This window comes from Acanthaster planci, linkage group LG05 (assembly GCF_054643075.1).
Source record: "Acanthaster planci isolate LZ-2023a linkage group LG05, COTS_SCS, whole genome shotgun sequence".
In the NCBI taxonomy this organism is placed as follows: Eukaryota; Metazoa; Echinodermata; class Asteroidea; order Valvatida; family Acanthasteridae; genus Acanthaster; species Acanthaster planci.
The window spans coordinates 5,901,118-5,915,282 of record NC_141781.1 but is presented as its reverse complement, the minus strand read 5'-3'; the positions used below and the strand labels follow the sequence as shown (position 1 = coordinate 5,915,282).

The 14,165-nt window shown below is 44.9% G+C and overlaps 1 protein-coding gene and 1 pseudogene across 3 annotated transcripts in view; one reads left to right on the top strand and one right to left on the bottom strand.

Moving 5' to 3' along the window:
- The first annotated feature begins 523 nt into the window (after positions 1 to 523).
- The window catches only part of LOC110988587 (dimethylglycine dehydrogenase, mitochondrial-like), a 31,013-nt gene continuing 17,371 nt past the window's right edge, over positions 524 to 14,165 (top strand). For 2 of the 3 annotated variants that reach the window (XM_087136920.1, XM_087136919.1), the window contains exons 1-4: positions 524 to 643; positions 2,824 to 3,068; positions 3,513 to 3,690; positions 8,587 to 8,685. In XM_087136920.1, coding sequence (XP_086993046.1) covers positions 2,944 to 3,068; positions 3,513 to 3,690; positions 8,587 to 8,685 — 402 coding nt within the window. In that variant the 5' untranslated portion in view covers positions 524 to 643; positions 2,824 to 2,943. Of the gene's footprint in view, positions 644 to 2,823; positions 3,069 to 3,512; positions 3,691 to 8,586; positions 8,686 to 12,474; positions 14,093 to 14,165 lie in introns of those variants that run through there. The other variant, XM_087136921.1, reaches the window with a different exon arrangement.
- LOC147799038 (uncharacterized) lies at positions 11,322 to 13,900 on the bottom strand (annotated as a pseudogene).

The following is a 14,165-nucleotide window of genomic DNA, read 5'->3' as shown; positions in this document are numbered from 1 at the left end:
GGATACAAACAAATATAGACCGCTTTATCTCGTGGTGTAGGCCTAGTACATCCATGGGCGAAAAACCCGGGGGGACAAGTCCCCCAATGAATTTGGTACAAGGGGACACAATGTCGAATGTCCCCTCCATGTTTTAAGCAAAACAAAATTCTAAAGGACTTGATGGATCGAGGATTTCCCACTTTAAGTTTTTATAAAATAATGGAATAACATAATAAACAAGATTTGCACAAAAAGTGTAAATTCATGTCCCCCCCACGATCGAGGAGAGATTTCCGCCCATGAGTACATCTACCCTTCCATGATGAGCCATAGAGTATTCTCTTTCCCGAAACTTTTATTAAGTTTTAAGGTATCTTTTGCAACTTAGCTCATGTCCGAAAGGCATTTTTTCAGCTGAAAATAAGACATGCCACAAATGAAGCCGGTATAACTTCCAACAGACTCCGGTACCGCACAGCCAATTTGTAAGGGCGTTAAACCGATCTGTTCCTGTACTCTGTACTGGACTTTAGAAACGTAAGTTCGTTTACCCTTTTTATAGGAGGTGTAGACGGAGCTGTCTTTGCTGCATCCACATTTTTAATTTATAGGTATTCGTCTCCTTGACGATACCATCGAAGACTGACAAGGCAAGTTCACGGTAAGTCTTGATTTTAACTTGGACTGTGCTCGGACTTGTTCTTTGCTCAAAGTTTTCTAGCCAATGGGCACTGGACGTACGTACGTCGGTACCAACCTGGGCCCTGTACTGGTGGCCTACGGGCGGTTGTCACTACTATGGTGGTCTATATCTGCCCCACATCTCGGGATACGTTTCAAAATTTTTGTTAAAATTTGTAATTTGCGTGGTAGCAGTCTTGCAGACACTTTGTTTTGTACCACAGGGAAACCTTCGTAGTACGTATACATACGTATTGCATTGACCTGCAAGATGGCAGCCATGCAAACCTTCTATATCAAATTTGTTTACCAGATGGCTATGAGGTGGCATGTTGATATTAATTATTTAACAGGGTTGTGCATATCAGATTATTTATCTAATACTTCAGTTTTCTGGCCAATTTCATCAAGCATAATATAACTAAAAAGGATATAACTGATTTTCACGTTTTATATATGTAACTTATTGTCGGTTTTCATTATCAGTAGTGACCTTTGTGACTGCATTATTTACAAATAATTGTCAGCATCGTGTCATTATTTATAAATAATATCATTTGATACTGAATTACCAATAATGTTTGGAGCAACTGAATTATTTTTTAAAGTTAGTACTTTTATTGAAAAATTCCTATTCCTATAAATAAAAGGCCTAAAGACTTTTTGATTTATACTGATTTCTTTGCTTACCTTCCTACTTCTTAATGATTATTAACAAAGAAACGATGCAGCTATACAAATTTCATTATAGTTACATTTGATAAGAGTTGGCAAACATTTATTTACATATAATTGTTCAAGACGAAATGTGTCATATGTCAGGGTATAATCAGTTGGGCAGAAAACTGAATGTTATGATTAATAGTTATGAGAGTAATTTTTACTTATTCATACTTGGCACCTCATAACAATCTCATTAAAACATCTGATAACTTTTTTTTTCATTTTTAATGTGAGATACTTGAGAGGAGAGAGAGGCGAGAGATTTAAACGGGAGCAGCCTAGTGTCGTAACTTGCCCCTCCCCCAGCGAATACCCGTGCCCTCGGCTGCCCGTGTGCGACCCGGACATAATATTAGTAAGAGCATCGTTGAACATGACGCTGTGCGTAAGCCCGGCCGGCCGGCCGTGCACGAGTAGCACTGGCTACAATCCTGGACAAACCTCGTTCGAACATTGCACCCCCTTGCCCCCTGTCATTTTTTTTGGTTACTTTTTTTGCCCCCTGTCATTTGTTTTTTTACTCGTTGGGTAAGTTGGGCCCAATCTTGGTCCAATAAAACAATGAGCGCAACAATTAATGAACTGGGGAGGCGGGGGATCTTTTCACCGCGCTTCCCACGAGGTGTTCCAACTATTTTGTCCAGGATTAATTTTAGCATTGCATCACTAGCAGTACTGACCTAGTACCTGCACTGAACCATGACTGGACATAATTGCTTGGCACGGCACGATGAATAGGAATAAAGAGGCAGATAGATTGCCGAACAGTTGAAAATCCTTCGGAAATTGTTCAAAAACATCAGTTCTTGATTCTTGAAGCAGGTAAAATTTGCCTCAGTGACCTAAATAAGTATGATTAAAAGGCATCTGTCAATTTCCTTGTTTGCTAAGACCTTAGTGGCAGTCGCAATCAGGATGTTTCCCGGCCTTCACCACTTCGTGCATTCCCATGTGGGCTTCCAGAGCTACGGCTAGGTCTATTGTCTACAAGAGATTGTCTAGAGCTAGGTCTTCGCTCCATTGGAAATGCGTGGAGATGCGAAGACAATAGACCTAGCCGTAGCTCTGGAAGCCCATCCATGCGGCATTTTATCTTGTTCACAGAATCTAGAATCTGTAAGTAGTACTAGACTTTTTTCTATAGTGTTGCGAACCTCATTTGCAGTGTTGTATTTTAAAAGTGGCTCAAAATATTGTAATTTATCACATAAATGTATTTTAAATTATTATTAACACAAACTAGCTTGAATGTGTTTTTTTCGATGCTGTTATTTTTAGTCTCAGACTGAAAAAGTTTACCTCACTTTCAATTTAAGATGGCCAATACATTAATAAAGTTTACTGTCCATAATTAACTAATCAGCAAGAAAATGTGAACCAGTGCCAAATTTTTACATATTTGTAGACTTAACATGTGCGTGACTTTATGTTATGTAGCTGTTGATTTTGGATGATCCTGCTCCAACACTGATTGATCGATCGAGGCCGGCTAGCTTGTCGCATCTTGCCCATGTAACTTCCAACCTGCTGTAGATTTCTGCTAGACAGATTGCTAGCATGCTGTATCGACGAATCACAGAGGCGTTCCTGAGGTCGCGTCAGCAGCTGGCCCGTGACTTGGGCCGGGAATGGCTGCCATCTTTAGCTTCGTTCTCCACTGGGAGCAACAGGCATAGTTTTAGGTAGAGTGAGTGGACGTTGATTGTTTCTTGAGATTAAGGGGGGGATGCTGGTTGAAAGGTCGCTACAGCTTAGCAGCTGTGGGGAAGGTGGGTTAACATATTAAAATAGTTGGTAGGGGAGGCAGACATGTTTCACCATGTTCCCCGTCTATTGATGTCATGGCTCCCGTGAGTGTTGCCTTTGTGTGGGAGTTCATCACAACTGAAGCCACCTGTGCGTGAACTCGTTTTCAGAGCATATTTCTTTGCTCCCTTTTTGGACTACTGTTACACACGCATCCAGATGTGCAACTGACACTAAAGAGAGCTTTAAAAACCTGTTTTTGACATGGTTAAAGTTTTTCACAACTTTTTTTTAATTGGAATGGATGAGGTAGAATCCAGTTACGTGTATATTTCATGCACAATTAGAGATGTAAATCATGCTGGATTTTTCTTCCATAGCAATGGGCAAGCAACGTCCGGAAAGCTCAGCAAAAGGCTGAAGGAGACAGCAGAGGTGGTGGTCATTGGGGGAGGATGTGTCGGGACCAGCATAGCCTACCACCTGGCCAAGGCCGGCATGAAAGACGTGGTACTCCTGGAGAAGTCTGAGCTGACAGCAGGATCCACGTGGCATGCGGTGAGTACATGTATTGACTCAATCACCTGAGTGCCTTAGGTTTGCTTGTGGTCCATAGTGATCAAGACCTTTATTGAGTCTGAAAAGTAGGAAGGGGGCGGCTCAGATTCAGCCTGTGGATATTTGCACTTAAAATACACACTAAAATGTGCCTACCTTTGGAGTGTATGCTAGAATGAAACTAAACCCTTCAAAATCCACAAGGAGGTTTTGAGGAGGTTGTTGTGTTAAAGAAAGTACGAAAGATCAGCCAGTGTTTATCTCAATAGGGCTTCATGCTACTCCGAAGGATAAACTGTCTCAGGATTCAAAAGGCAGAATTTCTCTGTACCTCAAAAATACGCTTTGAAGCACAGTGTCTAGAACTGATTCAAAGTCAGGAAAAGTTTAAGACCTTTGTGAACTGTAACTATTTTCTTTGATCAGTTGCACTTTTCAGTGATGGACTAGCCTCAACCTACAGGGGTTAGCTCCATCACCAGCTGTGTGAGTGATCACACTAGTTATCAATAGCCATATGACTTCGAGTTGAACAAAGGTCCACTATAGTTAGTGTAGGGATCTGGGAATTCCCCATCTAATTTAGCGTGGTTTCTTGTGTGACCTTTGAACCTTGTGCCCGTCTTCAAGACGTGATTGGGCCCACGTGGGTGCACAGAATGGACATGTACAGCCCAAGTGCTTTCTGTAAGTCTTACCTGTCGGCCGGAAGTGGCCTACAATGTGATACTTTTTGGTGGCACTAAAGTCAGGCGGGTTTCCAAGGTTTTGGGGGGAAAGCGGGGAGTGCTGTGTGAGACGACTGGGTGGATGGACGTTGTGATGGCTCGGCCGGGGATCACGTAGATTAGCACCGGTTTAATTGTCCAAGCAGTTGTGATTATAAAAGAAATCCACTGAGTCCGCTTGAACACCCAAGTCTTTCAGTGTCTGCTGAACTTTCTTTTTGCCTGCCTGGCCTCCAATTCCCCCTTCAGTGGCGGACGGACCGCCGCCCCCCGAGCGATCGGCCAGGGGCCGAACCGCTACAAAAATGGCGTCGTCGGATGGAGGCTACTGTTTTGGCAGGCATGTGTGTTTCATTTTCAGCCCCTGCTTTGCCTGATGCCATGGACAGTTACGGTGGCTTCGTAATGAGGCTACACGATTTTGACCATGGAGGTTCTTCCGAATCATCAGTCCGGACAGTCCCTGATGTCCATGTTACGGCTACTTTGGTGATGCATCGGACGGGAAGGAGACACGAGGCTGTAGTTTTTCCGGTCTTTGCCGTTTCCAGTTGGCGGTGATCAAGCCAAGCCAAGTTCAGGCTGAATATTGGACTGGAACACCCCGGGAAGCCGGAGTTTGCCGCGATGGTCGAGGAACAAGGATTTCCCTTTTGACGGAGGTGTCGTCTACCACTCACTCAATTTAATTCGAACTACATTTATAAGTATTATGTAGTTATTGTTTAAGCTGTGCACGAGTACTGATTTAGCCTACAACTTTTAAGGAAAACATTCCGTCTTACTTTTGATTTGTAAGTTTCAAGATAAACTTTGTGACAATGTCATGATTTATTCCTTGTATTTTGGGGAAGATTTGTGAAGTTTTTCAATGTGCTATCCATGTAGGTGTAAGGCTTTGTTTTAAGCTGTTTGTTGTATTTGCCACATGTTTAATGGCATATGTTGAGCACATTTTTTAGAAGTGCCTGAATGTTAGAGTTGCACTTAATTTCCCCATTTCTTGTCATGGCGGTTAGCATTTTACACTCCAGTACTGTGCTTGCCTTATCAGCTTATATTTATAGAATAAGGTCCTTGTGTGAGTAGCCTATGTACATCATGTATTACCAGTGTGTACAGTATGTTATCATGTATCCCTTATTGACGGCCTTGTTTATTGGGTCATTGTACCCTGCATGTGAAGTTTGACTTAACCTTTGTAATCATGGCTGCACTTACAGTGCTTAAAGATGCACTTGCCGTTCGTAATGAAAGGCTTGTGGAAACATTGGTCCATGCAGTCAAAGATTTTGCCGTAGAAGCCACAATTTGGAATTTGTCAACTCATTCTGATGTTGATTTTGATAAGGTCATGGCGGACATTTTAGGCATATTTGCTGATACAAATAATATAATTATTGAGAACATGTGCTCTCTATTTGAGCAAGAAGTTGCACCTACTCTAGCTTTCAGTGAGCCGTGTGATAATCATGAGGTTTTGGAGTGTAACGTTGATCTGTCCAGTAACTCCGTAGAGTTTTTTTAGAGATGATGATTTTGAGAATGTGTCTTTTGAGGGAGATTGTTCTGAGGAAGAATTTGAAGATTCTCCTGTGTCTCGTGATATTTCAGAGGAGGGGTGTGGTGTTGTATCTCCCTGTCCTCGTTCTGTTGTTGAAGAGGGAAACAGTAGTACTGAAGACCCTCATTGTTTCGAGAAAGAGAGTACAGTTATTAAAAATCCTCAGATTGTTGGTACTCTCATTGTGTCTGAATTTGATGGTGTCCTTTTTCAGAGTGCATCCTGTGAGTTGCAAAATAGTACACCTTCTTGTGAAGACACAAAATGTTTCGCATCTCTAGAGCTTACTGCAGGTGCGCACAAGTGTTGCAATGAGGTTTTACCTGTCAAGGTGGTGAACCAAGCGTGTTGGCCACAGTTTTCAGTAGGATCAGTGGATACCAGTTATGTTCTGTCATGTACAGACACTAAGGTATGGATACCTTCCCTTGAGGATAGGACCCAGGAAAAAGCAGGGAAGTGGTATCCTGGGTGGCCAAATGCTATAACTTAATCACTGGCCTGACAAGGGCTGCCTGTATAGCAGGACACGGTGATGACCTCCCTTTGTCAGTGCTGTATAGAGTTGTGATTGAAAACCGAGTTGTGTTGTACTATCACTTTACTTGTTTGAACTTTAACATGTGTAGCAAATATCCATCTGTTTGAAAATTGTGTGGGTTTGAAGTATTTATCTCCCACAAGTCAATTTTGAACAACTTTTGTTGTTACCACTCGTAATATACAGTGTGATGGAGAAATGTTCGCTAGATACTTGCAAGTCCTTGCTGTCACTGTTATTAGGAATGGAAATCACTTGACATTTTCCTCTTTTGACCCTATGTATTGTAAGTGACGGGTTTTGGTTTTTGCTGTTGTAGCATTGAGGTGAATTGTATGCCATTGTTTGTGCAGTTGGTAAATTCCAGCTCACTTTCCTCACTTTTAAATAAGGGGTTGTTTACATTCCCTAGTCTGATGTGAGACTTTGTTTGGCTTGTCACCATCTTTTTATAATGCCAGTTAAGGAAATATCTTATTTCCCTATTCCATATGTCCATTATTTAACCGTATGTACTATTAATGACAGACGGTTCCTGGAGTGCTTCAGTGCAAAATTATGTTTTATCTGAACAGTTGATGAGTTCAGCTTGCTTGTTTTTATTGAGCGAGATTTGCAATGTTCTCCTTGTATGAGAGACTGCCATACAGTACCGTTGGTTGCACTTTTTTGTTGTTCGCGGGATTGTTTGCTAGTTTCTCCATCTCATTGTTTGTCATGTGTATTAAAGCACTTTTCATAACCCTGTATTTACTAGGATTATGGTGTCTTGGTTCAAGAGACTGTTAACATATTTACTTTAACTATTATCATTTGTGCAGGAATGTTTGTAATTTGTAATGTCTGGCTCTTCATTCTAACTATTTAGTTGGGTGTTGTGCTTCAAATCCATTGATTGTTGTTGCCCAACCCTGGTTTTATACATAAAGTGTGTTCTACAACTCATAGTGAACGATGCAATGAAATATTTTAGTCAGCACTTTCACTAATGATGTTTTGCAGGTGTTATAAAATATCTTTTTGTAAACTTTGGCAATTGTTGGGCTTTCCAAAGTGTAACTTTGTATTTGCAGAATAAAGCGTGCGAAAAAAGCAGGGAACCTGCCCTGTTTGGGAGTAACGATGATGTAACTTCCCATCAGAGAAAATGAGCCAAAGATACCAGATAGTTGTTTCACATCCGCTTTAGGATGTGTTCCTTGAGAATATTGCTGTTTAAATTGTTCTGTGCTTTTTTCGTACAGGCCATTTAGTAGCTATTTTTGGCCTTGTGATTGAATTCATTCCCACATTTGTTGGTCACTTATTCGTTGTTTATGTATTGTACCTTTCCATGGCTGATTTCCCTGCAGAAGTTGTGTCTTGCAGTTTACAGGAGTGAATACATACGGAAATTATGTATAACTGGAAAGTTAAGATTATTGTGTTGTAAATATGATTCTCTCATTCTGGAAAAAAGTTTGTTGATTGGGACCACTCGGGTCGCGTGGTCTTCAAGCAGGGAACATGTAGGGATCTGGGAATTCCCCATCTAATTTAGCGAATTGTGTGACCTTTGAACTTTGTGCACGTCTTCATGGCGTGATTTGGCCCACGCGGGTGCACAGAATGTACATGTACAGTACAAGTATTTTCTGTAAGTCTTGCCTATCGGCCGGAAGTGGCCTACAATGTGATACTTTTTGGCGGCACTAAAGTCGGGCGGGTTTCCAAGGTTTTTTCGGGAGAGCGGGGTGTGCTGTGCGACACGACTGAGTGGATGGACGTCGTGAGGGCCCGGCCGGGAATTACATAGATTAGCACCGGTTTGATTGTCTAGGCAGTTGTGATTATAATGATGGCAAAATAAAAGAAATCCAGTCTGCTCCAATTCCCCCTTCAGTGATGGACGGACCGCCGCCCTCCAGCGATCGGCCGGAGGCCGGACCGCTACATTAGTGTTTGGTTTCCATTATTACTACATAGTCTCATGGTGCAAGTACATGTGCTCTTTTTTGTTTTAAATCAAATTTGCTTGAAGATTGTGCCTTTGTTTTTCCAATTTGTTTGGACTCTACTTGCAGGCTGGATTGACAACTTTCTATCATCCCGTCATCAACATTAAAAAACTTCACTATTACAGCATCAAGTTGTTTGAGCAGCTGGAGGCTGAAACTGGACAGGTAAAGTGGATTTCTTGAGCCAAGTATTACCGTTAGCCACTGAGCTGTTCTTGAAGCAAATTCAGCAATAAAAAAGTTTGAGACCCACTGGATCCAATAAAATGTAGCAAACAGAAATCCCCGTTTTCTGTTCTTAGCTCAGTTTAACAATTCAAAGAAACAAAGAAGCACATTGTCCACAGTTGGATATTGGATTGATTTCGATTGGATTGGGTAATGAAGGCAACCTTTTCTGTGCTAGTAACATGCACTGCGTGCAGTTTTATCGTTACGCTAAACTGGTTGAATTACATGTATGCTGACATTTGACAATACTCAGCTATTATACTCAAAAAGAAGGAAAGCAGGCAAACCATTTTGAGTGTGGGTGTGTATGCCACAGCTTCGATATGGATCCACCGGAATACCAACATATGTATATTGGCCAAACCGGTACACGAGGCAGCACCTGCAGCCACCTCGCATAAAACCATGCACATTGAGCTAAACCCTGTACAAACGTGATACCCATGACAACGAGAACTCCCTAAGGCATAAATTCCAAGTAAACGCCCAAACTTAAGGGCGTTAGTCAAGAATGTCAATGATACCCACGATCACTGAGTCGAGAACGTCCAAAACGGCTCTCGATGTATTTAATTCCAGGCACAATATGATAATCAGGTACTATCAACCTAAAGAACGCAAGAGTATAATATTTACTAACGCTAGTTTTTCATGCACAACATAAAGGAAGAAACCTTTACGTAACCCAGTGCTTGTTTTAAGAACTTTAATAAGTCAGTATCATGCAATCTAAATTTCCCACCACTGGAACTACTTGAATAGGAACGGCCACGTCAAAAGTAGCCCATCGGATCAGGGAATCACCAACAATCCACGCACATCGAGAACTCGATGCTGGTACATGTATACGAGTAAATGAAAACAGAGAAAGGCATTGCTAAACCCCAGGCACATTGGATAGTGGCAAGGGACGCAGGTAACATTTAAGGGCGTCTGAACGCCATCGGCCCATTCGCTGAATGTCCTCAAAGGGGACCCCCATGGCAAAGGCCGTCGAAGCGGCGCCCATCCGGAAGGAGTGGGATCGGTAATGACCATCCCCTAGACCGCAAACCGATAAAGCTAATTGCAACACCTTGTGAAACTGAAACCGAGTAAGGGGTTGGCCGTTGATGTGGCAGAACAAAGGGCCCTGTATTTGGGGGCGAACTTGGAGGAATTTAGTGAGTGCTGTGACCGGACAAAGTGCAGGCGTCATATGCAGCAAGGTATGAGACGGAGAGAACCCCCCCTGCTTTGTGTTGGTCATTGTCTCGCAGGAATCTGGGGAATTCCTTTCAGACATCTTGGGGGGGGAGTGTTAAGTAACAATAGTCTGGAATGTGTATAGGGATTGGACATGTGGGGGGGTACCCCTCGTTCTCATTTCTTGCTGGGTATAGCAGGCGTCGCTGATTGAAAAATACGGACCTGCTGTGGGGGGTCCATGCTGATTCGTTTTGGTATGGCGCATATTGAGGAGTACTGACTGACCGGAAGTTATATTACCATCCCTCAATGTAACATCCGATACCAGCAAAACGGACTGCTGCACCTTATCCCGCGAATTGGCCGCGAACGTGGGACTCGCATTTGTTTATCAACTGTATCAATTTCGAGCCCAAGGTATGTAATGACCTGCGTTGGGCCTGCTGTTTTCTCTTGAGCGATAGGGACCCCCAGTGCATTGCACACGGTTAGAAAATTGTTCAAGCAACCCTGGCATCCGTCTTTTGTGGCAGCCACAAAGAGAAAGTCGTCCAAATAATGCGTAGCACCGCCTCCCTGTGTCATGAGACGCACACGGGATTCGAGGAACGTGCTGAACTTTTCAAAGAGCGCACATGAAATGGAGCACCCCATCGGCAAGCATTTGTCATAATAAAAGTGGTCCTCGAACTGAAAGCCTAATAACTCGTGATCCCTCGGGGAAGCTGGTAAAAGCCGAAATTCGAAAAGTAGACTTGATATCAGATTTGGCCAAATATGCACCATTCCCCGCCTTCAAGACCACATGTACTGCCACGTCAAAAGATGCGTAATTCACCCTGCACTGCTCAGGACGGATAAAGTCATTGATAGGGGTGCCATACGGAAATGATAAATGGTGACTTAAGCAATACGAGCCTGGCTCTTTCTTATATTAGGTACGAGGCCGATCGGAGAGCATTGTAGATTCTTAAGTGGGCGCGTTGGGAAGGGGCCAGCATTGCGGTCGGCATGAATTTCTTTAGCAAGTTTTTCTCTAACAATCAGGGGGTTTGATGTTACAGAGCGAAGGGGCTCGGAATCCCTGCTCACCCGAAGCCAACTGAAACCCAAGAAAAGTCCCACTGAAAAACCCTCACTCAGTATCTGTCCATGTGCAGTGTTATCGAACGACTCTAACCAGTTCAGAAACAAGGGTACATTAATCGGAGTTGGGAGTACGAAAATAGGGATTACTGGCAGCAGCCGGTCACGCATTCTTTGGGATACTCACGTCTGCGCTTTGTGCAACCCCTGTCACGCCCGCGAGGTTCACATCACGCTCGTGATGGGGGAATCCCCGTTTCTTCGGCCCTTTATGACCCCATTACTGGTTACGTGTTTCAATGGCTGCCATCGAATCGGCACACGTGCGAACCGTGGCCCGACCATGTACACTTGGCACAATGATGCTGGTACAGCCTAAGTATTTACAACCGCCCGGGCTATTAAAAGCAAAACACACCCGACTACTTCCGCGCGGAATGACAGTTATCTGAGTGGTGTTGCTGGCTGAGCCAACGGCAGACGCCCCCACCGTTAACCACAACTCCACATCCAACTCAGCCCATGATCGATCGGGTTGCGTGGCCTTCCGAAGACGAAACTGTTCGTCATACGATCGCCACCCATAGCCCGGAAATTGTACAGCGGCTGTGCGCACGATCTCGGTGTACTTAAGCAGTTCCATGGCCCTATTGGGAAACTTCATGAGGTATATAGCCATAAAAGAGTGGAATGCAGAGACCCACTTGTCCCACGAATCTAGCTTGTCCTGGCGGCCGGTGGGGGACAAGCTAGGCCGCAGAAACATCCTATCACCCTCAACGACAAGTGCAACCTCGGGGTCTTTATGAGCCTTTGCGATAAGTGACGCTGCGCTATCTGCAAATAGCAGAGAGACATATCAACGTACTCGTTTTTCCATATTTGTCGCGTTCCCTAAATGTCAAGTCGATGGTAGCATGGACTTTATTAGTGTCTACGGGATGTGATATTTGGGGTGAACAATTTATCAAAAGGTGGACGTGAAACAAGGGGTTTGGGCGACAGTCAAACTGTATGGTTGGTTTATTGCTCTCACTTCTCTTCATCAAAGTTCAATGTGGGTTTGAAGAAGGTGTAACTTAACATAATACAACACACAAAAGGCAAACTTTTAGAGAGGCGAAGTTGTATACGAGTGTAACTGAAATACGGTTTGGCAGGACCATTGGAAATGAAGGTCAGACGGAGTGGGTACGGTACGTGAGTGTAGCATCGCACAGCTAGGCTACACTCATCGGGCCGGGCCGTGGTGGGAGCTGTCCCGGACCACCACGGTGACCAGCAAGGGCTGGACGGAGCCAGCGCCGGTATGTACCGACCGCACTGCCGCTCAGACCGCAACGTGATGAGCGCAATGATAAAGTCGCCGCACCATGTACCATTGGCTCAGCGTAGAAACGGGAGGACAGGGGCTAGTTAGAAAGACAAAGGTGGCGAGGGACACGGGGGAGTATCGCCCAGCAATCGGTTCGGACGTAGCGGTGACGGGCCGCTACGACTCTCGCTAGCACCCTGGGCTAGTTCGTACCGCTCTCGCATCGGTCCAAGCTAAGCTAGCCATTCATATAGTTACATTTCTTCGCCATAAGAATGGTTACTATCGCACTTCTCTCGGAAAGGGTCCAACCGCCGCACTACGTTAGGTACCACTCTCGCAACAAGGGTTTGGTCCGCCGCACCTGACCGACGAACTAGGGAAAATCTGCTATACTTATAGGATTCTCGAGGCTTTAGGAATTAATAAAATATGAGCGTCGCTGAACAGCTGAACCAATGAAAGTCTTCCATCTCAAAGGGTCACATGACTTCCTGCTAGAGTCGTGTGCAAGAATCCAAGTGTCGTGTGTAAAAAGGTAAAATACAGAATAAGAAGTCACGTGTACAAAGTGTAGAGCCGGGTGTGTGAAAGTGCTTACCCGGTCATCTGTGGCGAATGATTGACAGTTACAAAGTCTGAGGTTTCTGGACATTAGCATTTCAGGGAACCTTACCACGCCCAACCACGCAGCCACGTGGAGGGGAATTTCGACATGCCAAAACTGAGCAGAAAAAAACACAAGAAGTGAAGGAACACGCAATCACGCCAGAGTACAGCATGAATAACTTAATACAAAATTAGCGTCTCTGCTACATGTCCATAATGCATAGCTGAGCTAAATAAGAGACCCTGAGAAATGTAAGGACCGAGAACGAGTAAAACTAGGGGGCGCTAGAATTCCAAGATTTTGCGGGTGCGCAACAATATCTTCTCTTTCACTGATTGCGAAATTAGCCCCCCTCCCCCAACAAGGATGCAGATCCTAAGCGGGGAATAGGAGTAGGGGCAGCCAAAACGCCTTGGAGACACCCCATTGCAACATTTGTAAACCTTATACCGTTACTGAAACCACCGATGGCACCGGCCAGATTCAATTCCGGGGCCCCGGTCAAATTAGGCGTATGTCCCTCATCTACGGCGCGCGGCATGCATGAAACTTGCGTCGGAAAACTCACTCAACCCTTGTGAAGCCTGGCTAGATGTTCGAGGAAGGCCGCCATCCTGCAGTTCCGGTTTTGGCGGCATCGGGCGAACGGGCTGGTGACCCATGGGCAGGGTGGTAGCATCCCCTGGCTGACAGACTCCTGGCTGTGCCGCCACGCCCAGTGAAGGTGCTGCAGGTACCTCCGTCGGCGCCGCTGTAGGTACTGACGGTGGCGAGCGACTGGAGTCGTTGACATCTCCCTGTCCACGTCGAGTCACCGTTGCGGCTGTGTGCCGGCGCACAGCTCCCTGTACAACTGCGGGAGCCCGGGATCCCCGCCGAGCTTTCTTACTGGGCCGAGCGCCGTCCTGTAGACGAGCAGGGGCGGATGTCCGTCGCCGTAGTCGTGGCATTCTGCGGGCTGCCCCCTGGTAGCGGTCACCTGTCGTGTGGAATCCCAACGCTGTCGTCCGCGTAGGCCTGACAGAGCCGTTCGAGGTTGCAAAATTCTGCGATGAGTTACGTTCTCTTTAAGTCCTCCACAGTTGATGGACAATACAAGGCCTCGCTCGGCGTAGAAACTTCACTACGACCGATTTATAATGGTAAGGTAAAATCCACGTGGTTTGATCGCTCGAATCTGCGACGAAAGTGGCTGGCGAAGCACGAGCGATGCAT